General features: G+C 38.5%; 1 protein-coding gene across 3 annotated transcripts in view; it reads left to right on the top strand.

Moving 5' to 3' along the window:
- The window catches only part of BZW2 (basic leucine zipper and W2 domains 2), a 56409-nt gene that overhangs the window by 20725 nt on the left and 10172 nt on the right, over window positions 1–25512 (top strand). Inside the window, exons 1-8 of one of the 3 annotated variants that reach the window (XM_050971724.1) lie at window positions 5735–5882; window positions 6209–6342; window positions 6967–7070; window positions 10151–10216; window positions 16133–16268; window positions 20203–20312; window positions 22123–22293; window positions 22686–22832. In XM_050971724.1, coding sequence (XP_050827681.1) covers window positions 7008–7070; window positions 10151–10216; window positions 16133–16268; window positions 20203–20312; window positions 22123–22293; window positions 22686–22832 — 693 coding nt within the window. In that variant the 5' untranslated portion in view covers window positions 5735–5882; window positions 6209–6342; window positions 6967–7007. Of the gene's footprint in view, window positions 1–5705; window positions 5883–6208; window positions 6343–6966; window positions 7071–10150; window positions 10217–16132; window positions 16269–20202; window positions 20313–22122; window positions 22294–22685; window positions 22833–25512 lie in introns of those variants that run through there. The other 2 variants (XM_030229921.2, XM_009086021.4) reach the window with 2 other exon arrangements.

Raw genomic sequence — 25512 nt, forward strand, 5'->3', positions numbered from 1 at the left:
TAAGTGAACCTTTCATATCTAAAAAGGAATTTTCTCACCTTCCTTCTCCGTGAGATGGTCAGATCATATCAGTGGCCCTGCTTTCAGGTCAAAGGGAGGTCAGGAACTTCCTCTTTCACAAATATTTATTTCTCCTGTGTTAGTATAGTCTTTTTTTTTTTTTAATTGTTTAAATGAAACAATTGTGTGAGTCCCAATTTACTCATTGTGATACTGATTTTCTGTAAACATGACCAACACTTTGTTTGATTAAGTACAGTAGAGCATCTACTTTTAAAGAAAGCTGAGTGGTGCTGATTGTACCATCCAGGTATTCTGGCACAGCAGGTGTCATCCTAACATGCTTGCTCATACCATACTCAGAATTCATTTGTTGCAGTTTAGGTGGCTGGATAAATGCCCAAAAGTCTGAGGCAGAGAGACAAAATACATGTAATTAATTATTTTATTCCCTTCCTGTTCCCCCACCAAAAAACAAAACCAGAAGTCTGGTTTGTGAAAAGAAGGATCACATTTTTTGGTGGTATAATAATAGATTATTACAGCAGATGCAGGTGGGGTTCCTATCTGTCATGAAACAGACTTTTTCCATCTTGACTTGCCTGTTTCTGATCAAAAGCTAACATGTCTTAAAAGCTTATCTAAATGTCTTGTGACAGAAAATGTAAATATGAGCATTTTCTTAGCGATGATGAGAGAAAAAAAGAGTTGGTAACCTTTCTCAGAAAATTTCAAATTCTGTCACAGCTCTGAAGAGCTGAATGATGAGTGTCTAGACATCTAAGATGATCATGAAGCTTAGGTAGGAATTGCAAAATAGTTTGGTTTTAGTCATGTTAAAAAGCAGTCCCAGCTTTCTCTCATCTTTCCTCCCTTGCATCCAACACTTCTTCAATTTGTTTCACTATTACAGTCTCTTAAATGCAAAATATCTTTCCTATGGTGCATATGCAACATTTGTGAGGATAAGTAATTAAAAAAGAAGCCAGTATTGTTTGTAATTAAATATCATGGTGCTCCAGTAATTAGTGGAATTAACTTTCTCTCAGTGCAGTCGAGAACATTGTGCAGTGGGAGCTATACACTGCATTAACTCACAACCATATAGATGTAGCCAGAGGAGTGGAATTAGCAATCCCTAAAGAAATCTGTCTGTCAGATCAGCCAGTAGAAGCAGTCAGACATGCACACTGCTGGACTGATCCCATGTATTTTTCAGTCTAGGTCAGTCAGTTGTGGTAAATATGTTATTTGATAAACTTGTCTTAGAAAATATTCCCTCTCTCACAGAGACTTTCAACTTACGTTTTCCACTGAGTTGGGCATAATCTGTCACAGTACAGATTTGGTCTTTGGCTCCTATTTAATGCAAGCAATAATTAGAATAAATAAAGATACTTGATTTGCAATTCTGTGCCCATCCCTTGGATTTCTGTTTACAGAGATTAGAAGTAGCCCTAGATATCTCACTGATTACATGGAAGAAAGAAGAGACATGGGGGATGGTCTGAAAGATTGGTTGGAGTGTTTCTTTTGAGAGAGGTTACTTAAATGGGATTGTGGATATTACATGGCTTTAATATAGAAATTTTAACATGCAAACACTTTTTGTACTCAAAGCATAAAATCTCTTCTTCAAAAGTGCTGTCATCTTGGTTGCTTTAATATTTTAATGGCCTGCTTAGAAATTTGTAGATACTTGGTTCTTTCTAGAGGCAGAGTGTTTGAGGAAAAGAAATGGTTTCCAAGTATGTTTATTCTCTTATGTTTCCAAATATTTTTGTATCACAGCAGTGCCACAGGTTGTTAGGTCTTTGGCTTAAGACTAGATGATACTGTTAGGTTTTGTTTATGCTGAGTTTCAGTATATCAGGGAGTCCCAAAATGTCACCCAGGTAGGACAGAGTGCAGTAGCTGTGGTTTGACCATGACATTTCAGTTTTTGGAGACTGTTCTGTGGTGTGTAACAGGCAGGCAGGTAGGGGATCTGAAACATGCATGTGCTGGGAACAGTGACCTGCTTGTTTTTACCCATTTGTGTCCCATGATACTCCTTTTTCCCCTTCTGCAGTCCCTGGGGCACTGCCATCTCAGCAAGGTGTGTCACTGCAGTCAGGCATCTAATAAAACTAATTGCATGTGTGAGCTCTTAGCCACTTGGTCAGCTAGCTGCAACTAATCTCAGGTTGTGAACAACTTCTGAGCTTTCAGAGAGCAAAAAAGAATAATACAATGTTTTTCAATTTAAAGTTTGGAAATACGCTTTGTGTAAAAAATATCTTTGAGAGAGAATCATGGAGGAGCAGCTTGTAAATCTCTTTCTAGTTATATTGTTTAACCAAATGAAAGAAATAAGCCTTGAATGCAGCATATATATAGTGGCAGACATTCAAATAATTTTAAAAAATTTGAAGGAATAAAAATTATGCTGTTAAAGGAAGAACCTTCCAAGAGAAGGAGGCATCTCACATTTCCTATCAATCTAGACAAATAAAATAGTTTGGTCAGTTCTTGGTATAATCTCTGTACCTTTTGAATATTCCTATTTCAGTGAGGGTCAGCAGTAGTTGGTGTCTGGCCAGTAGTTGTGATTATGGAGCTATATTTATGGAGATAAGAAAATTATCTAATAAAAAGTCAATATTAACACTTTTATGTTACCTTGTTTGGCCCCTCTTCTTACTTCATGTTATCTTTTTTCTTCCACAGAATTACAGTTGTGGGCCTTCTGTTGAAGTGATAACATTTATTAAGGACAGGACTATGAACATCATTTGTGATTTTCTTAGAAGCAAAAGATAGGAAATAAGGATCTAGGAACATGCTGAAAATGAAAAGCTGTGTATAGCATTGCTGCAGTGGATATTGTGTTCATCACATCTGCAAGCTACACCTGCCTCTGCTAGCCCATGATTGGATCTGTGCTTGTTTAGTAATTGTGCACTTGACAGCTCAACAGACTGTCACCACTTGTTGGTGATGGCTTCTTACTCACCCTCTTGTAATACATCAGCATATTCCTCTTCAGTACATTAGCTTGGTAGGAAAATGTTTCAATAAAATTATAAATCATTTTTCATGCAATGAATTCACCTCCTGTTCCTATGTAAATTTTTAGATTGTGATAGACAAGAAAATAATAGGGTACTACAGATGAGAGGAAGACTTCTGGGGCAGGGGAAGAATCTATTTAAAACAGCTAAGAAATATTAATCATGGCGTTTGTGTTTGTACTGAGCACTGTGTACCCATGATACCAAGCATATAATACCTTCTAGTTTAGATAAGAACATCTTGAATTTTTAGGTAAAATACATTTGAAAAAGTAAAACAGGATTTTTTTCCATCTCTTAAAACAAAGGTCTGTCTTGTTGCTGGTTGATGTGTCATCAAGCATTTTTAAATTTTTTTTATTCTTCAAATAATACATACTTTTTTGGCAATCCAAAAGAGAATAATTGCACTCAGATGCTTGTTTATGGGTGGAACTGTATTTCTTGTGCACAAGTAAAACTGCCTGAAGTACACATACTGAAGTACTTATTTCAGTAAAAGACTGGTTTGTTTCTTGGTTGATTGGCTCCTTTGTTCTTTGGTTTGGGTTGGTTTTTGTACTTCAAGTTGGAGGAGAGCTGCAGCTGAGTGTTTGGTAACGGGTCTGGTGGCTTGGATGGGATTCCAGTAGTATGCTTCTCTGTGGGCATTTTTCCTTGGAGCAAAGGCATGTACTTCAGTTCTCTCTACCTCCTGGTTTGGCCCTGATGGCCATGCCCTGCAGATAGGAGAGGTGGTTCCCCAAAACACAGACTCCAGGTTTTCATCACAACCTAAGTCAAGACAACATGGCTGAGAGCCTGAAGATCTCCAAGGTCTGGTGTGAAGTAAAAGCCTGGGAAGAAGTCATTTGCATTTGAAGGGGCATTATTGAATAGTGAGTGTATTGGGTGGTGAGAGCTGGTGGTGGAGAATCTAGGTTGGCCCTGTTTGTGTGCACCACTTTGGGGGAGCCAGAGTTGGGTGCAGATGGTTGCTTGAGCATATGTATGGGTGTCCATGGAGTTGTCTCAGTTTTGGTCTGAGGAGGTCAGATTTGGGGGATGGAGAAGCAGTCCATGTGGAGATGGGTAGTAGACTCAGTCATGAAAAGCTCAGCATATCAGGGGATTTTTGAGAAAAAAGGGGATCCTACTTCAGTGCTTAATGCTTGAGAGACAGCCCTTGAACTGCAGCTGGCTGTGTGCTGCCAGGCTCCTTGAAAGGACCAGTGGACTAATCCCCTGAGCTTCCCAGTGGCCTGGGACACTGAGTGGAAGGAACTGCTTTATGCCTTCCAGGTACAATTGCTGTGAAAGAAGGGTATGCATTGGAAGTGGAGGAGAATGTGCAAGTGAGGTACTGAAGGTACTAGAATGAGTGCTCCCCTAGTAGATGCAGCAGAGAGAGAACTTTTCTATATGAGAAATAGAAAAGCTATCAAAAGTAGGAGTTATCTGTGAAATAGTTATTCAACTGCCATAAAAGCACTGTGGCAGGAAGGAAGAAATTAGGGAAGAGAGGCTGTTAAAAAGCAAGGTCTCTTGTTTAAGGCCTGGGATGAAAAGCTGCACTATGAGTAGCAGAGACCAGAAGTCTGCAGCCAGAGGATGCATAAAGGCCAGAACTTCTCACAAAAAGCCTGCAAGAGTTGCAGCTGGTATATTTCAGACTGCATTAGCATATGTTTAGACAGAAATTTAACCAGTCCTCAATTATTTTAGTAAGTAAAAATCTGTGGATTGATCCTCTGGATATTTTCCAGTTTTTCAAGAACTTGTATCAGTGTTTGTGTCAGCAGGTGATAACAACCCTTGGTATGAGTGCAGAGAACTGCTTGCAATTTTGTTTCTGAAGTTCAAAGTTATTTTAACAGTAACAGGATTTCATTTTGTACCCTTATATAAAGGCAGGGCAAGTTTTCTTAAGAAGCTTCAAGTGGCCACAGTTAAGCTGTTAACTGTGTGGGCAAAAAGGCAGCAGGAGATGTGGGTAAATCTGCATAAGAGTTAGCTGGAGATTGCAGTTGTTTCTGTTGTAACTAATGACCTTGACACAGGGACTTCGTCTGGGGGTCAGGCAGTGCCTTAATTGAATTCAACGAGGGGCAGCTGTGGAAAATGCAATGTGAGTGCTGTGTTCCTAGTGCTGGTTAGGTATATGAATATAAAATATGAATTCTTGGTTGTATTGTGTTGCCTTAAATGTTTATTCAAAAACTAATTTTATTAATGACTATCTCCCATTTTTCCTGAAGAATCTTTTTGAAAACATTTTAGTTATGTGACCTCAGTTATTAAAAGAGAAATAGCAAGAGATGAAAAGTTCATACACTGAGATTATGTACTTATAGCGTGGCATTCACTTTATTGTGCTCTCAGAGCAAGAGAAGAGTATGAAGTTTGAAAACAATCATTGCTTTTCCTCTATTTATATATTCCCATATATTTATGGGTGTTTTGGTGTTGGGAGATGAGGAGGAGCGGGGAAGCAAGGGTAAACATTGCAGAGTTTCCAGAAATGACACAAACTAACTTCTGGTGTGTTGACCAGAATGACAAGAGTATTTTAGGCGCCATGGTCCTTTCAATTGCTGATTTGATACAGGATTTTAACAAGTTTTAAAACTGACATTCTCTCTCTCCATCCTTGTTTTTTTCTCTCTGTTTCAGATGAAAAGGAGAAATTTGAACCCACAGTCTTCAGGGATACAATTGTCCAAGGCCTCAATGAAGCTGGGAATGACCTGGAGGCTATAGCCAAGTTTCTGGATGCAGCAGGCTCACGACTTGATTACCGCCGCTATGCTGACACACTCTTTGATATTTTGGTAGCTGGCAGCATGTTAGGTAACCTGCAGAATATCTGACCGAGAATTTTGATGATCAGCCTTGCTTGCTTCTTTTGAGATGCTCTCTTCATACAGTGAAAATTATAGCCTGTATTACAATTCCACTGCTTGCATCTCATATTATAGCACTGTTTGTTGTTTGTCGTGCAGTAATACCTAGGTACTTTCTGGATTCTGCTCTGAGAAGCCTTCAGTCTGAGCTAAACCAGCAGATAATTGCAACAGCAAAGAGAATGAGAGATGCTAACTAGGGGAAACAGAAGGATTTATTAGCATAAAAAGGTGCACTCCCGGTTAAGAGCTGCTGCAAATCTTGCTTTGTAGGTGGTGCAACAAAAGGTAGCTCAGAGAAGTGAAGGATAATGAGGTGTGCTTTGTGGATGTTCATGGGACTTTTCTACCAGGTATCAGTGGCAGCTTCTGGCAAAAACATACTTTTCACTTTCCTCTTATTTTGAGTAAGTTATCTCCTTTTACTGGTCACATTGCTTTGACTTCTGCTTCCTGCTCTTTGCTATGTAAGGAGAAAAGATTTTTTTGTAAGATTTGAGGTAATGCAGGAAACAGCAGCTAGTGGAAATACCTAGGAAAAAAACTCTCAACAAAATAAGCCAGTGTTTTGAATGTTTACATGAGCTTGGTAAGCATGAGAGGGGTTAGCAGGATATTCCGAGTACTCAGATTGCTAATACAGTGCTAATACTTTTCTCTTTGGGAACGATTTACATTGTTGTGGTGTTAAAAGTAAGAATTAAAATAATGTGTAAGGGTTGTGCTCCAGCCCATAGTTGTTTAATCACTCTCAGTGTTCTCAAGACCAGCTGAGATTCCTTAGGGTGAGCTGAATCACTCAGTCCTGTGAGGACTGTGTGATGTACAGTGCAGCATATTAGCCAGGTGTTCCTTCTGTCAGATGCCAGCACATCTTAGCAAAGTTTGGTCTGTCTCTGTTTCTCCCTCTCCCCTGCTAACTGTTACTGTGGCCTTTTGCCTCAGTGATACTAACCTACTAGACTTATTAAATCTTACATTCTTTAAAGTAAGAAATAATTCCTTGCCTTTTTTTTCCTCCTTTTTTACAGCTCCTGGAGGAACACGCATAGATGACAATGACAAGACCAAGATGACCAACCACTGTGTATTTTTTGCAGATGAAGATCATGATGCCATCCGAAATTATGCTCAGGTCAGCAAAGGCATAGCTGATTACTGTTTTCCATTTATGTGTCAAAAGGGATTATAGTGGAACATCTGCAGACTGTCTCAGCTGCACTAGGCTAGCTACAGACCAATTGAATATCCTGTTAATCATTAATCTGCCCTAACATAGACATTTTAGGTAAGAAAATAGGATGTTTGAGATAATCTGATCACAGTTGGCAATGCTTGCTTTACAAAAAGCAGTCTTTCTTATCACAGTCTACCATTGGTTGAGTCTATTTCTAGACACCACCCTTACTGATTTTGTTGACCTTTTCTTTGTGCAGACTGAAATAGTTATATGACCATATTTAAAGAAACACATGCACTGTATCAGAAATTCAGCTTTTATAAGCAATGGTGCGGCCAGCAGGATCAGGGCAGTGTACATCTCCCTGTACTCAGCACTGGTGAGGCCACACCTCAAATCCCTTGTTCAGTTTTGGGGCCCTCACTACAAGAAAGACATTGAGGTGCTGGAGAATGTTCAGAGAAGGGCAGTGGAGCTGCAGAAGGTCTGGACCACAAGCCCTCTGAAGAGCAGCTGAGGGAACTGGGGTGTTTAGCCAGGAGGAAAGGAGGCTCAGGGGGGAAACCTTATCACTCTCTACAATTCCCTGAAAGGAGGCTGTAGCCACATGGGAGTCAGTCTCTTCTCCCATGTAACAAGTGACAGGATGAGAGGAGATGGCCTCAAGTTGTGCCAGGTGAGGTTTAGATGGATATTAGGAAGAATTTATTCACTGCAAGCATTGTCAAACATGGTATTAGACTGCCTAGGGAAATGGTGAAGTCACCGGTCTCAGAGATGCTTTAAGAGATCTGTAGACATGGTAGCTTAGGGCCATGGTTTAGTGACACTTGGCACTGCTGGGTTAACAATTGTACTCTGTGGTCTTAAAGGTTTTTTCCAACCTAAACAATTTTATGAAGTATGTGAATGACAGAAAATATAAAGCTCCCGCCTCCAACCTTTAGTTGCATAACTTGTTAGGATTTGGGCATATATTCCAAGAGCTTTCATTTCTCCTACATATGTGATGTATAATTTCTTCCTGCAGGAATAAGGCTTGCATAAATAGGCCTATGTGAAATTTATACAAAAAGCCAGTGAACCCTAAAAGATTCTTGAATAGAAACTAACTTTGCATAACTCCTTAATAGAAGGTAGTAATTATATGAGAAATTACAGTAAGAATTCTATGGAAAGTTCAAAGCCACCATGCAATTCTGGATACCAGCAGGATTGCATAAAAATGCAATACCCTTGCAACTCCCATATGTCAAAACTCTTATTGTTAATTAAGTATGTATTTATCTTTTTAAATCACTGGGTATTATTAGAATGATGGAGACAGTGGATAAAAGAATAAAAGCTGCTGTCCCTGGTAAGATGTTCAGGATGATAAGTTCCTGGAAAGGTGCATAGTTGATTTAAAGAGATCAAAATCTGCATTGGTAAAAAAATGGTTGCTTAATAGCAGAAGGCTCCTTTAAAAAACATCTTTAATAATCTAATTTAGTGAAATATACTTATTTTTGGAAAGGGAGTCAATATTTCTTACATGTCAGCTTTATCCTCTCTGGAAAACAGGGTATTCTGCTTCAGGAAAATCTCTGCTATCAGTAAATTCATTGATTCTGTCTTGAATTTTAATATTTTAACAATCTTTTGAACAAAAATTGGCAGTGCCAGTCCTCTAAGGAGAAATTTAAAGTATAAGATTGCGTATTGAAAAATGGAAAGGAAGGCTCCACCTCAGGATTTGAAGGAGTGGAATTTTCAATGGATTGTCTGCACTTCAAGCCAAAAGCCACCAAAATAAATCAACATTTTGTAATTAATGCCTGAAGAGTTGTGCCCTTTTATTGACCTTGCCATTTTTTCATGCATAATGAAAAATAGAGCTCTTACTGTATTATGAAAATGTGGAGTTAGTCTAAAATAGTTTTATTTAGAAGATACCCAGAAGGTAATTTTTTACTGTCTCCCGAGTAGCGTGGCTGGTTTTTTGTGGATTTAGTTATGGAAACGATTGAAAGTGAAGAGTCTTCAAGTCAAAAGACTGAAGCTAGTGTTGATATTTTAGCAGATTATTTGCATATTAAGTCATGCTTCTGTCATTTACAGAGACTCAAAAAAAATGCCCAATTTTGTTTGGAAATATTAACAAGAATCTTACTCTTTTATCTTTATCTTATTTCATTAGGATTCTGTGTCTCTACTTCTCAGCATGGCCACACTTGATTTTCTACTTTTTCTGAGCCAAAATACTACCAGTTAAAATGTTTGGATGTATTTTATATTATGGAAAGTGAATTGAAGCTTTCTAAACCTAATTTTCCTTCTTCCCCCATCCAGTGTGACAATAATGTCATTTGTTCCCCACATAAACCTTTTTACCTGTGACAGCGACTCATATGCTTTGTGCCTTCATACAGCAGTGCGAGTGATGATTTCATTTCTTATCTCTTCCTTCTTCACCTTGAATGAACTCTGCACCTGTGCTGCTTCTGGTTTCATGATCTGTGGTCTCATGATGGGAAACAAATGGTCAAAACTGGGGAACAAGTGGTTCCAATAATATAATTGGTTCAGAAGCTTTGGCAAATGTTCTTCCTTTCTCTGACAGTAGAGTGTTTTCTTGTAAACATTTATGTTAGTTGATTTACCAAGATATTGCATCTTTTGAAGATGTCCAGCACCCTTACTCCATCAGCCTACAGCTGAGAGCTTCCCTAGGGCTGCATTACTGGGTGAAGAGTGCAGTTACCCTTGCTCTCCTCCTCTCCCTTGCTTTTATCTATGGATAGGGTGAAAAGCAGAGAAGGAAAAAAATTTTGAAAACTATAATAAGATTCAAACTGTAATAAATTCTCCCATTCAAGCTTTGTTTTATGAAGCAAGAATCACAGAATTGAGAGAAGGGTGTTTTGTGCTCTCCATGTGGCAGACAACACTAGAGAAATCATTGTGCCAGCTGCTTATTTCCCTTTACTTTTTTTTTATAAAGAAAGATGGTTGTAATTGTTACACTTTTTAAGTTAATCTGTGTTTATCTCTAGGTCTTCAATAAACTTATCAGGAGATACAAATATCTGGAGAAAGCATTTGAAGATGAAATCAAAAAGGTAATGTTGGTGGCAGTTTGTACTAGAATGAAAATATTTTTACTATATTTCTAATATAATTGTATATGTACAAATGTGATGCTGCTAGGTGTTTAATTTAGCTCTACTGGAAAAGAGGATGGAATCTACAGGAGGCAGCTTTACTCTGCAAATTCAGCTCTGTGGGAATACTGCAGGAAGCACTTGATGTAGCATATTTCTGAGTTAATGATTCCTTTGGTTGCTGTGACCAAACTCACTTTCTTATTCAGACTTCTTTGTGCAAAAGTTTGATACACTTTGGGTGTACCTCTTAGTGAGAAGTGGTATTACTGTCCTGCAAATAGAACATCTCTCTGTTTTTTTTCCAAAAAATAAATACCAATCTGCTATGCAGAATGCCTCTTGGTGTATGAGTATTAAACCATTCCTGCACTGTGGAATGAATCCTAACCACAAGTTTTTTGTATTTGAGGCCACAGATATGTGTAAGAGAAAGTCCTCACCAGTGGTGGAGTGCTCAGGATTTGCCTGTTAGTCTGTAGTGGCTATTTGTGGATACTGTTTTGTTTTGTGATGCTGAATTCTTAGGAGACAGGACAAGCCAGTGTAAAAATGCTTGAAAAAAAACCATACAGAATTATTTTGTCTATTTTGAGTTCCTAGCAACAGATGTAAATATCTTTTTCTAATGTCCTGAATAAGTAATGAGAACTGCACTGTTCTGTTACTTAACAGGCATGCTAGTAGTGACAAAACCTGTCCCATGATTAAATTCTCATGTGTGTTCAACATAAAAATGTGTTTCCATATTATTTAAACATTAGAAAGGTTGCTGCAAGGGTCAGATGAGGGCAGATTTGGAGCTTGGTACCTCACCAGCACTTCTTTTATCTGAATTAATTTGGCTTTGATTTATACATTCTTGCTCATACAGGAAATTATTTTTACACTTGTGGCCAGCATGCCTATCAACTGATGCTGATTACTCAGTACATCATTCTAAAGACCTAAATTTACCTCTATCCCCACACAAATCTAATGTTCCTGCTGTTAATTACTGTAATCATTGACATGAGAAGCGCTGACTCACAGCATTCAAGTTTCAGAGAGTGCTCAGCATATTAAGCAAATGCCAATTCAAGCCGCCTCCGCTCATTTCTGTAACTTGCTTGGCTTTACATCCTCTTAAGCTTCCAAAAATTCACTCTGCACTCTTAGTGACAAGATGAGACTATGGCACCTCCACTGCCATTGCCCTTGAAACCCTTGAGGACTACTTGTAGGTGCCTTTTGCTTACCTTCTCCCTCCCCCTGCTTGCGTGAATCCACAAAGTGGCTGTTTTCTCATTTATGAGGCCATAGGGTTTTTAACCACTTATTCCTTTAATCCCTGCATGGTGTACTTTGTACAGGAGTAGCTGCTCATGGAGGTCCAGAAGATAGATACATTTTGCATTTCCAAAAGGTGTTTCTGCTAGACCAAAGATGGCTACAGTTAGTCAGTGGTTTGATATGTAAGAGAGTGACTTGTTAACATTTTTTTTGTGGGTCACTATCCCAACAATGAAAGTGATGTTTCTGGCAGACTCACTGGGCAGATAGTGTGCTTGGGGGAAAATTAGCTCTTCTCATAGAAAAAAGCATGCCAAAAAAACCAAGGCAATGCCAGCAGTTTCACGCTGAAGAAGCAGATGCTGTCAGAGGGACTTTTCTTTCAAGATAGATTATCTTAGATAGCAGCATTTGCACAAGTATTTGCTTTATGTCTTCTAGAACACAACTTTCTCATTAGGACATTATTTTCTACCATCCTTCCCCTTTTTGTCTGCTTCTAGCTTTCAGTTGTTTTATTTCTTAACTCTGTGACCCCAAAATTGCCAGTTACTCATTTTTCTAATGGCATCAGCAAACCATATATCTAAAGTTTTACATCTAAATTATTTTGTGCAAGCAATTTCAATAGATGATGTTTAGATGAATTGCTCACTTGCTGTGTTTTGATGTAGGCACCTTAAATTCATATGAGCATGACACAATGTACTGGTATAGGCCCAGGATATTTTGCAATAGTTTCAGTAAAATTCTGAGTTCCAAACTTGTGTTCTTCTTTCTCTACATAGGTATTTCCTTGGATGAAGAATCCAGTTATTATCTGTCTTATTTAGTATGTTTGCATGTTTAGGCAATTTTCTATATATACTTTTTTACATCAGAATTGGGATAAGTACAGATTTTATTTATTTTTTTTTTTGCTTTAACAGTGGTAAATATAACTGAGTCATAAGAGGGTGTCTGAAGTGCTGGGATGTGTTGTGACATCCCCTATTTGTGTTCCTAGTTTCCTAATGAAATAACTGTAAATTAAGCTAGGAATTAGGAAATAAGAGAACAGCATTCTGATATTGACTAGGGAGTGAGCAGAAATGCTTTAAGTCAGCCAAATGAAAGGCAAGACTCAGTCAGCAGATATCTGTTGCTATATTAGCTGCCTTCTCCATTGCTGACAATTCAGTGCTGTCTGCAGATGTGACATACTGTCAACAGCAGACCAGTTCAGATAAATTAAGACATAAAAAGAAACCATGCTCCCTGTGTGGGTAGAGTTTCTCAGTTTTCACCATTTAAGATTTCTGGATCACAAGAGATGATCAGAAGCACTTGTTTTTCTTGTGTGCTTTTTAATGTTGCATGAGTAGGTTTACTTGCACACATCTTCTCTGCCCAGAAATTGTACTTAAAAGACTTTTTCTTTAATGACAAAAACAACATGGAACATCACATGAGGCCTGCTCTTGTGCTTATTAGGTATTCTGAATTTCTGTTTATGTAGTTGGGAGTTCTTATAGATATCATAGAAATGCAAACTAATGAGCCAGAGCTGCCCTTTTTATGCCTGGAATCAGTTTGTATTTAATGAAAGCAGTAATGTCTGTGCTTGGCTAACAGCAGGGAAGCATTAGCTTGGAGAATGTTCTGTGGGTGGCTGGGAACTATTCTGAAGTGTCTTGGATGTTTTGTGACTTCCATACTGAGGTTTGTAATTGTGATGCTAAAAGAAGAGTGCTTAAATTACCAACAATAAAAATCTGAAGTAACAACTTTGAACTGAAATTTAGGTTCTGTTTCATGATTTTAAAAATGTGTTTATGAAAGATTTGGGTTTTTCTATCACCCAGTCTCCCCCTAAACTATGTTTCACAACTGCTGGGAAGTACAGAATAGTATCCTTAAGCAACAGAAAAGGACAAGTCTAGGTTTGAGCTGATTTTGAAAAATATTAGTAAAATAAAAATTAGGCAAGTAGCACCAACAATACTTTAAGTAGCAAAGGATGTGTAGAAGATACAGGTTCTGTTTAAAACAGAATTTTACATTAATGGGTGTAACTGTTCATGATCTACACATGACTGATAAAAGGATTGAGGTTGGAGCTCAGAAGCCTGTTACGTTAAAGCGGTCAGTGTGACCACTTTCTAATCAAAATCCTCATCTACTGGTTATTTAGAATAACCAATATTGGTTACTTAGATTAATTTAGAAGCAAAAGAAAAAAGATTTAATTGGAGTACACAGAAATCTGAAGCTGTTTCCTCTTTATTAACAGTCTCAGTACTTCCAGGAAAGGGTTCAAATTCTGTTTTTATTTTTTCTTATGCAGATTTCATTGTAGTACAGTGTTATTAATAAAGCTTGTATAAAAAAAGCTTTAAATCCACAGGCTTCCAGTTTACACTAGGATTATATTGAAATTCTGTAAGAATGTTCTGTTTTCCATTAAATGTGGCCCTGGAGTTCCTTTGCCTACACCATTGTACACACCAGTTAGTTGCTGCATTTGGCAGCACAGCACTCCATTTGTTTCTCAGTCATATATTTAGAAATCGTAGCTCCATTCTTCTGCATCCCAAATTTTCATGCATTTTGTAGTTGAGCCACAGTTTGCTGAAATAAAATTACACCTTGAGATTTGGTAGTTTCATAATTGTTCTTTTAAGCTAAAAGTGTGTGTTTCAGTAATTTGGCTGAAGCCCACTGAAAAAAATAAGAATTCCCAGTGATTTGTCTGTGGCTGAGTCATTCAGTCCTTTGTAAGCTGTAATTTAAAGCTGATGTTATTATGTAAGTACTACTGTATGAATGAGGGTTTTTTTCAGTACTGTTCACTGATGCAGAGCAGAACTATTCATAAAACACTGCATGAGATTTAATAACTTTGTTAGTTACCTGAATTTTTAAAACATCACTGCATTCAGAAAATTTTACATTTGTTAATAAACTGCTTCGATATCTTGGAGAAGATCTCTCACTGTCCATGGTAACAAACAAGGACAGGGACATGTGTCATTTTCTGTCCCTTTGTATGGGTAGAATCTGATCATTAAGAAATACCCTAATGTGGAAACCTGGTGAGAATTTTTCTTTCAAAACAAACTGTTTTGCTTTAATTGCATTTGTTGCTCATGTAGAAAAGAAAAAAGGGTGTCCTGACAACAGAAGGTCAGGACATCCTTTTGGAGGAATGCCATTTGTTGTTCTTTTTGAAGAAAAAAAGAGTATTCTTTTTAACTGCACAAAATTGTATCTGCAGTACTATTTTTTTCCCCTTCTTCTGTGGCAATGGTAAATTTGTAAGCTAGCATTTGATGGAATCAGCAGCATTTTGCATTGAATGAAGCTGTCCTGTATTGTCTCACCTCTTTTTTTTTCCATCACCTATATTGTGGTCACTAACAACACATTAAGAAAACACTATTGTTAACAGTAATGCCATTGACAAGATCTGATTCTGCATGGCTTTTTTTCTGATATAAAGGAAAAAAGGCATAATGTACTTCATCAATGTACTCTCAAGTCAGTAATTTTAACATATGAAATTAGGATTTTAAAAGTAGACTTAATTGCCAGTTTTAGAATTAAAAGGTGTATATATAGTTCAGATCTTCCACGATGATGAGATTTGTAATTTTTCCTCAAGCTATTTGTTTTCTCTTGTAATTAGTACTGGGAATGGCAAGGTCTTAAATCAGCCTGTGTTCCTGTCTGTCCTTTGTCAGCTTTATCAATAGTGTCTGAACTTGAAATATATTTCTTATTTTAGCCAGTAAAAAAGTCTGTTGTAATTATGCTTTGTTCCCTTCCCTAAAAGAAAACCAGGAAGTTTTCCCATCCTTTTATTGTTTCCATGAGCAATAGTTTTCGAAAGCTAGAAAACAAATTGTAACTCTGTGTGGCTTAGCTGGAAGTGTGAAGATGTGAATAGGCAAACCTGTAGTTTCTGTGTGTCTCAAGCCTGTGGCAAGTAATTTTGTACTTATACACAGGCATACTTTTTGGAGAAGAGAGGTGTTTTATGCCTGATTAAGGCCTTATTCTTCACAGAATCATAGACTGGCTTAGGCTGAACCTTAAAGAATCATGGAATGGCTTTGGACCTTAAAGACCATGTAGCTCCAAACTAGATTGGCCAAACTGCTGTGGGCAGGGACATGTTTCACTAGACCAGGTTGCTCAGAGCTCTGTCCAACCTGGCCTTGAACACTGCTGGGGATGGGGCATCTACAACTTCTCTGGCAACCTATCCCAAAGCCTTGCCACATTCACAGTAAAGATTTCTTTGTAATATCTAATCTAAACCAGCTTTCTTTCAGTTTGAAGCCATCCCCCCTTCTCCTGTCAGTACCTGCTCTTGTAAATAGTCTCTCTATCTTTTTTGTAGGCTCCCTTCAGGTACAGTCTTGTGTTCTTAGAGAAAGTGAAATTACAAGGGGTCAGTGAAATGACACTGTCATGCTTCTGGGTAGAATTTGATGTGATTGCTGTAATTTGTATTGAGACTTCTCAAGAAATAAGAAATAAAGCTGTTAATATTAATTACTGCCTGTTGTCTACCTGTGCCTCAAATAAATACTTCTTTTTTTCTTGTCTGGCCCACAGCTCCTGTTGTTTCTTAAAGCCTTTACTGAGACAGAGCAGACAAAACTGGCAATGCTTTCTGGCATCCTGTTAGCCAATGGGACTCTTCCTGCTACAATTTTAACAAGCCTCTTCACTGACAATATAGTCAAAGAAGGTAATTTTCCATATCTGTTTTTTTATCTTAGCTTTTTTACAGGAGATGTATTTTATTACAATGTATTATTTATTATATGTGTTGCAATAAAATGGAAGTTGGAAACTTGTGAATGTACAACAGAAGCGGAATTTTAAAGCAGAAGCATATACAGACAGCAGTGCCCAACATACTTTGTCAAATCTTGTTAAGAGGCCAATCAGACAGAAAAAAGCCACAAAACAAAAACAAACCTCACAGGATTTATGGTTTTTTGGAAGTCATACTTGTGTAAGCACAGTTGTAGAATTTATGTATTATTGTGGTACTGTAAAGTTGTGAAGTATAATATCTGTTCCTGAGATATATCTGACATTTCTTCAAGTGTTGCTAATATCTTGTGAGTGAGAATTGAGACAGATTCCATGTAAACCAAAGGGATATTGCAGAAGAAAAATCAATCCCTCACTTTGCCTTAATAGTAGTAATGATCAATGACTGATAAACTTTCTCATTAATTTGTCTTTATTATATAATGAGTAAATGAGTTCTTTCACTCTTAGGGTACAATGCCTTTTTGAGATTACTTTATTTAAGGATTTTGTTATATATTTATAGCATGTACCTTGGAGTCCTGATTTTACAACTGCTTGCTCAATTATTTCTTTCTCTGACAGTTCTGACTACCTGGCAGAATTGCAAATGTACTGGTAGTATTGAACAGTTTTCATGACTTTTTTTGGTTATATTAGAGTTATGTATTAGCAAAAATGTATTCTAATTTTCATTTTAAAAAAATTATTCTAACTTTATGGTCTCATTTGCAGCATGCTAACCATTACATTCGTTTTCTAAATGCTGCAGAAAGAAAAGCCACAGCTGCAGCTTTGCTCTGTCATCACTCATGGCTCTTGAAATCAGAATTAAACTAGGAAGAATCTCAAACAAAAGCACTAATTGATGTTTTTAGGATGATTGTCTGCAATGCGTTTAAATGAAAGTCTTCCTAGTTATGGGAAGACAAGAGGCATTGGAAACTCCAAAATTTTAAAAATCATGGAAATTGTTATATTTTAAATTTAGCGTTTTAAGAATACAATTCTTATTTGCATTATGTGCCTTACATTTCTAGGAGCCCTAAGCTTTTGTCAGAGCCTACATATACTTTTAGTTCTTGGTTTATATATACTAAAAATGCATCCATGACAGATTGTTCAGACAGTATCCTGGGGTAGATATTTTATGCAAGAATAATTGAAGATCCAAAGATAGTTTAAAAATGGGGATCAAAGCAAGGCAAACCAGATCATACATGAATAAACTCAGTTTTTTTTTTTTGATTTACAAAAAAACAATGCTGCAGGCAGGTGAGGTTAAAATACATGAGGAAACAGGTGAGCTCAGGGACTTGTTGATCAGCATGGGACTTGTAACATTGGCTAAGAACTGACTGAAAGTGAGATCGTGTGGACAGGACATCTGTCAAGTTTGAGAGCAAATTGCTAATTTATTTTTAGATTACCTTATTTCAGTGTTGTCACTACTTTTACTGTTCTATATAGATGGAAAACAAGATATTCTTTCGTGGATTGCTGACATACTTGTAGTAGAGACAGAGAAAGGTCTATGTGGTGGTGGAATCTTGCCAGAGTTAAGTGTACCTTTCTTGTCCCCTATGCTGGCAAAGTAATGCAAATGCAAAGAGCAACCAATGGGGTTAGTCAATAAAATAAATTACTGAAATTACTTTCTGCAAATAAGGGGGGAAAAGAATGAAGCAAACAAAAAGAGAAGAGCTGTTTAAAGGAAAAGTGGCAGCATGTGCACAGAGCATAGGAACAAGCTAGTGATAAATTTGGGCTGTAAATGAGAAGTAAGTTTGAAAATATGTGGGTAGTGAAGCCCTAGAACAGCCTCCCCCTGTCATGGTGTAATCCCAGCCAGCAGTCAAGTCCTACACAGCTGCTTGCTCACTCCCACACCAGCAGGATCAAGGAGAGAATGGGAGGGGTAAAATCTGGAAAACTCATGGGTTGAGATAAAGCTTAGTGGGTAAAGCAAAAGTTGCACACACACAGAAAGCAAAACAAGGAGTTAGTTCACTGCTGCCCATGGGCAGGTGTTCAGCCACCTCCAGGAGAGCAGGGCACTGTCACATGTAATGGGTACTTAGGAAGACACTTTAAATGTTCCTCCCTTCTTGCTTCTTCTCTCCACTTCATATACTGAGCATGATGGCATATGGTCTGGATTGTCCCTGTGGTCAGTTGGGGTCGTCTGCCCCACCTGTGTCTCCTTCCAGCTTCCTTGTCAGCAAGGCAGTTGGAAAAGCAGAAAAGATCTTGGCTCTTTGTAAGCCCTCCTCAGCAATAACAAAAACGTATCTGTATTATCAATCCAGTGTTAGCATAAATCCAAAATAAAGCCCCATACAGCCACAGTGGAAAAAAAATAGCTCTACCCCAGCTGAAAAAAAAAATTAGCTCTACCCCAGTATCTATAATACTGACACTGGCATAGAACTTGCTTTGTTTTGTTTTAAGCTGAAACTAGAAAAAATGTGTAGGATATGATAATGTTTGGTGGCAGAGACCATTCCATTCAATTTTGGTATTGAGCACATAAGCTCGTGGATATGCTGAAGTGTGTTTGCAAGTGGAAGTTATGCCTAAGTCACCTACTGGTTGACCAGGCTTTGTTAGTCTTGGTTAGTCAGCTTGCAGCACTTAGGATTGCTGCATCATGTCCAACATGTAAAACAAGCCCAAGGAAGTATTTGCAGGCCTCTCTTGGCCTGCAGAGTGCATCCCTGGTTTCATACAGTACTTCTCTAAGGATCACGTCTTACGACTAAGCTCCTGAAATTAGTTTGACAAAACTGCCATAACAGTCAAGATGTGTAAAGACTGTCAGTGAATTTTACAGTGGTCTGGGAATAGTCTCTTCTGTTCTTGTTTGGTGACTCATTTAGTCAAAGTATCCTAGAAATAAAAATAATGAATATCTATCTATAAAGCGGCTAAGAGTGATGAAGCTCCTCACCAGTAGGTCCCATGTATCTCTAAGAGCTTCTGGACTATCTGGAGGTGAGACAGAAAACTGCAGTGGCCAGCTGTAGTCTAGGATTGTGCCATTTGTTATGCATTACCATTGTCACTACCTTCAGTAGCCCTGATGTTGGTATGAGTGTAGTATGGAGAATCATAACTGACCTACTGGTGACCTTCCTCAAGGATGAGCTCCATCTCCGAGACCTCTCGGCTTCCTTCAGCTCCCTGCACTTGCAGTGCAGAATCTGGAGCAGTCGTGGTGGTGCTGCTGCTCTAGGAAATAGGAGATGTGGGCTTAATGGTTTATGAACTCCCCTGGGAAATCCACAACCAGTGGAGGTAGAGTTAGTTTGATTTAATCCTTTGCCTCAAGGAAGGAATTTTTTCACTTAAAATAGTATTTGTGCCTGGTGCAACTGGCTACTAAATGCCTCCTAGGAGGTCATAGTACAGTCAATCACTTGAAGTTGCAAAGTTATTTAACCCCATTCCAGGATTTGCTAAAAAAATTTTCAATATATGGTTTTTTTAGTTCTTGTTCTTAATTGTCCTTTATTGCTTTGTGCCTTTGTTTCCTACCCATTTAATGCATTATTTTTCCTTTTGCATTGTACTCAGTCTGTGAATTGGGAATGTAGGAAAAATAATTGCAAAGAAAATCTTTGAACAACTGAATGGAGATGGGCAATACCAAATGAAAAGATTTTCAATCTTGTATAATTCAGAAAACTAATTTTGCATTCGAGAAGAAAATAGGCATTTCAGCTCTACGTGTTTGTTTCTGTTGTCATAAATGTATTTTCATTCTACAGTCTTGTAACTTTTTTGTAATCTTGAACGTCTTATAGTCGGCTCTAATTTGTGTTGAAATTTGCTGAAACAGATTTTGTGCTTTTCTCTAATAGGGATTGCAGCCTCTTTCGCTGTAAAGCTTTTTAAAGCATGGATGGCAGAGAAAGATGCCAATTCTGTTACCTCTGCTTTAAGAAAAGCCAACCTCGATAAGAGATTGCTAGTAAGTACAATATATTTTCAATAATCTTTATCTCTCCCAGGGAAAAAGAAGGAAATGAAGTGCAGATGGTAGTTTGCTGTAAGCATGTTAACTCCCCCTCAGACTGTGTTAGCATTTCTAAAATGTTTTGAAACACAGCAATATTGTTATGGCTGTAGCACTGATACAGGTTCAGGAATATTAAGTATCACATGTTTTTACATTCTGTCTCTATTTTTCCTGTAGTCAGATGCCTTCTGAGAGATTGTATATATGGGGCTTGGGAATTAAATAAATGGGTTTTTTTTTCTAACCACTGCTAACAAAACTGCTAACCACCAGCAAATGGGCATGAAAAGCTCTATTTCTTTAAATATGTTTTCCTTTTGCAAATGGTATATAAAGTATAAGGAGTCAGATTTGAATGTACGTTTCTGAAGCAGCAGTGTTTAAATAGTATAGTAAATTAATAGTAAGCTGATTTTCTGCAGCAGTAGCCATCTAGGTAGCACAAATGGTCCTGCAGTGGTGGCAGCAGACCTAGTAGGTACAGTGCAGAAGGCTTTCAGCCTTAGGACTCAAACCCTGTGTTCTGGGTTTGTAGCAAGGTATTCAGACAATATATAAACATGTAGCAATTTCATGTGTTTTTTTCTCCCAGTGTCTCTCTGAGGTTCATTTGGGGTTTTTTAATCCTTCGGAAAGATTGCTGCTGCAATAATGCAGTCAAATACACATCCTGTGTAGCCTGGAGATTCAGCAGTATTTCCTGTTTCTACCTCAGTAATATGTAATTAAGCAAGTATCTTTCAAAAGTAAGGAGCCTCCCACGCCCCTCCATCTCTTCAATTTGTACTTGATTTTAAGTGTCCAAGTCATAAATAATTTGCCATTAACTGGGAAAGGGGCCAATTACACTGGTTTTTGTATGGGGAGGGCAGGGAAGAAAACTGCATCTTACTTCTCTTTCAAGCTTGACTGACTTAAACTTTCAGCTATTGGCCTTCATTACTCTTCTTTATTAAGCAACTGTAAAGTATCAGATGATGTTGCCTAGCATAGATGCTTTCATGAAAGTTTCTTAATTTCATTAGTCAGTAAGTAAATAGATGGAAAGTCTCCAGCTTCTTTGTTAGAAAAAAGTGTTATCCATCCCACAGATCATTGTTAAGACACCAAGAATGGGTGGTAAGCAAATGCCATTGAATGCTTTCCAAGGTGGGGCATTTGCTATAGTGATTTTTAAGGATAATTTTAACTTTTCTAGGTAGCTGGACTCTCATAAATTGACAGTGCTTTTTAATTAGAAATGCCTACAGGAGTTAATTTTAGCAGTTCATAGTGGATTTTGTGATTTTTTTTTTTTTTAATGATGTTTTAGTGGTAGGTCAGGGTGCCTGGGCCACTTATGTATTGTTCAGTGTATTTTTCTTAAGAGATAAATGTGTGGATGCACTGGGAGAGGATGATAAATGTGCTTTGCCATCTATTCCTTTGTACTTTCCCTACAAGACTCTTGGAATCTGGAAGAAGTATGGTTCTTCTTAGGACTGCTTTGAGCAACATGTTTGGCTCATGGCTGTTGATAAGATCATGCACTTCACATGGAGTGGGTATTAGCTTATTTGTGTAACTGGACATCATCTTTTCCCTCCACTACAGTGAAACCCTGCAATATGAATGCAGTGTTGACTTTCAACAAGTGTGGATACAAGCAGTGTTTTAAGTGAAGTAACAGGTTATTCCCACTGTTCATTCTTAAAAAATGTTCTTTCCATTCTGTCAGGAGTCATAGTTGGTTATTTAACAGAGAGCATTCCTGTCTTTTTAGGAACTATTTCCAGCCAACCGGCAAAATGTGGACCATTTTGCCAAGTATTTTACTGAAGCAGGTCTAAAAGAGCTCTCAGATTTCCTTAGAGTTCAGCAGTCACTGGGGACTCGTAAAGAACTTCAAAAAGAACTACAAGAACGTCTCTCTCAGGAATGCCCAATTAAGGAGGTAAAAGTGGTTTTTTACAACTTTCTGTTTATATAATAATAATCAAAGACTTAAATCAACATTAGGTAGAGAGGAACAGATTTCCTCTGTTTTTCTTTAAAGTATTTTAATTTATTCATCCGTTCCCTCTCTGCTTAAGACTAAAGCAACCAAATATCCTCTATATTTCCAAGTGTAGTTGTTTGTGGGATGGGGGTGGTTTTCCTTCATTTATCCTTGAGAATGTATTTCCTTTAACTGCATTAACTGTTAGGTTGGAGGGGAGGGTCAAAATCTTGTTCTAATTTTGTTTCTTAATGCTTCTACCCCATGATGTTGTAAATGACTACAAGTGTTTGGAAAGTCAGTATCATTTCTGGTTCATTGGAAATGTCCCTTATTTCCTTCTCCAGGTAGTGCTTTATGTAAAAGAGGAAATGAAAAGAAATGAGCTGCCAGAGCCAGCAGTGATTGGTCTCCTTTGGACCTGTGTCATGAATGCTGTGGAATGGAACAAGAAAGAAGAGCTGGTTGCAGAGCAGGCTCTCAAACATCTAAAGGTGTGTGCATGGGTGAAGAGGAGAAGAATGCTGTGAATTCACAGAATATATTCTTTGGCTATCAAAGTTTTTTACCTGTTTAAATCCAGGAGATTGAGATTTTTGAAGGTTGATGCTGAGCATACCAAGCATTGTGTGTAGTCTGACTTCTGTCAAATGGATGCTGAGGACTGAGGTAGTTCAGATCATTGAGTGCCCTGAGTCCCACAGTGCCAGGGCAAGCAAAGGTGGTCACAGAGTTGAGCCTCTCTTCCTTGTGCTTTCCCAGGGTGCCAGGGCCCTGAGAGGTCCTTGCACTGGGGCAGGGCTAAGTAACTGTTAGGACTCAGCCTGCTCAGACCTGACTCGTAAACCTGACTAGTAAGCCTGCAGGAACTGCCTTTGCAATGTCTTTGCCAGAAGCAAAGACATTTTGGGAGCATGGTGAGGCAGCACCTGTGCTGGCTGTGCAGAGGGCTGGATAGATCCAGGCAGGAATGCCAAGGCCAGAATCTGTGAATTGGTTGTTGCCAGTGTTGGCTGTGGTAACTGGATACTCAGTGACCTGTCAAGTGATAAGCCAGGAGCTGACTTGGACTGTGTGTACATACTCTCTGATCCAGCTACTGTCCTTGAGGATGAGGGAACTGAATACATGGAGACAGGCTGCAGTATTGCAGTACCACCACTGCATGTTGGTACAAAAACTCTAAAGACCTTGAGTTAAAAAAGAAGCACCAAACCAATGCAGAAGCATCAGTCACTGCCATCATTCATATTCCTCATCTAAGTCTGAAGTAATTGTGCAGTGCAGGACACTGGGTCTGAGAGCAGAAGCTTTTCAGCAGACTCAGTCTTTTAAGAAGGTAATCTCTGACCAGGAGAATACTCCCTCATAGCCAGGGCTTCAAAGGTTTGCCTTGGAACAGAAGCAATCTGGGATTTATTCTTTATGGTAAAATAGATCTTTCTTCATATTGGATGTGTCCCCATACTTGGGTGTTCCCATGTTGGTTTAGCTCCTACTGCTGCTGTCCTTTTGTCTGAATTTGGTTTCCCAATATCTTAAAAATGAAGTCACTTGGGATATTGTGTAGTCTTTGATGGTAAGACTGAATGCCTTCAAGTTTTCTCAAGTGGCTCAAATAGCAGGAGAAGGAAGATAGTTTCCAGAAGGAGGAGAGACTTTGTTTTTCTTGTTCCTTTGATGTAAAATTTGATTATCTCTCTTTGAGTTGTAACAAAGTATCCATTGAGTTTTATTGTCTAGTACTGCAGGGCAAATTAACAAACACTTTCTGGAATATTTGAATCCTGGGAAAAGAGAAACATAGCTGGCTTTGTACAAATCCTTTTGACTGGATGTTTAGTCCTGTGCATCACCCCAATGAATTAGGTAAGGTATCTTGTCTGCATAAGATCGGGATCTTTCTAGGTACATCCACTTTCTAAAAATGGAGGAAAATTTGTTTGTGGTATTTACTATTTGCACTCAGGAGTAAGATTTTAATAGAAGCAATGGAAATAGAAGTTTAGACTTTCATAGCTGCTTCTTTACAGCTCAGTCTTCTAAAATGAAACAGCTTTTTTCACATCCCTCCAGTTAGGATAGGTGGAGACAGATCTTGGATCCTTCTCTTAGGCCTTTCAGCTACCTCAGTGTCTGAGCCAACTCCAGAAAGTGGATTAATAGTGTTAGGATGAGACAGAGCTTAGTTCTGCACCCTCCTGTGTGTCAGTGTCCCAGGAAACAGTCAGGGAGTTGCTTTGACCTGGTGCTGTGATCAGACTGTGTATGAATACATACTTGATGTGTGACATGTCAGATGGTGGGATTTATTCTTCTGTGGCTCCATTCTTGTATCACAGGTAACTTTCACGAAGCACATTGCCGGAGCTTTGACATCTGTCTCTAACTTACCAGATTCTTTCAATAAGTTGTACACAAGGTACCCGTGGTGAAAAGATGAGATGGGTCAGAACACAGAGCATTGACCTAGTTCACAGATCTTAAAAAGCCTTGCTGGATGGGTGGCTACCTAATAGCAGGGTTGAGGCGAGCAGCCATGAACCAGCATACTTGGGCAGTGCAGTTAAAGTCATGTGTGCCATCCGTATGGCAGGACCAGCAGGAGCTGACCTCAGGAGGAGACAGGGCAAGCTGTTCAACCCTGGATCTCACAGAATAAGCTCCTCATTGTCCCAGTAACCTCACCATGACACTGGAGGGGCTTAGTGCCTTGGCCTCCTCCAGTGCAGAGAAGAGATGCTCTCCATGGGTGAGGAGAATCTTTCAGGCAATTCTCACTGCAGGCAAGGTTCTGGTGAACTTCACAGCAGTGTGGGTGATGAGCCCCTGCTCCCTAACATGACACAAATGGAAAATAATGCCACTTGCTCAGCCAGCAATAAGAAGGTTCCTTAGTCATTTAGACATCTGTAAAACTCGTAACTGTGAGCCTGTACCAGTTGAGAAGTAAGGGAGAAATGTGAAGGGGATAAAGTCAGATGTGGCAAAAGAAAGACAATTTACTTCCAAACTGAAAACCTAGGATTTTTATTAGAAGTTATTAATGTTTATAGACAGCAGCACTTCACAAACATGTGGATGGGGGTGAGTTCTGCTGAGTGTATTAAATAAACCAACTGCACTGTATATTGCCCTGCCTGCCCACAGTTTGCCTAAATACCAGCTCAATGC

Source organism: Serinus canaria, chromosome 2, assembly GCF_022539315.1.
Source record: "Serinus canaria isolate serCan28SL12 chromosome 2, serCan2020, whole genome shotgun sequence".
NCBI lineage: Eukaryota > Metazoa > Chordata > Aves > Passeriformes > Fringillidae > Serinus > Serinus canaria.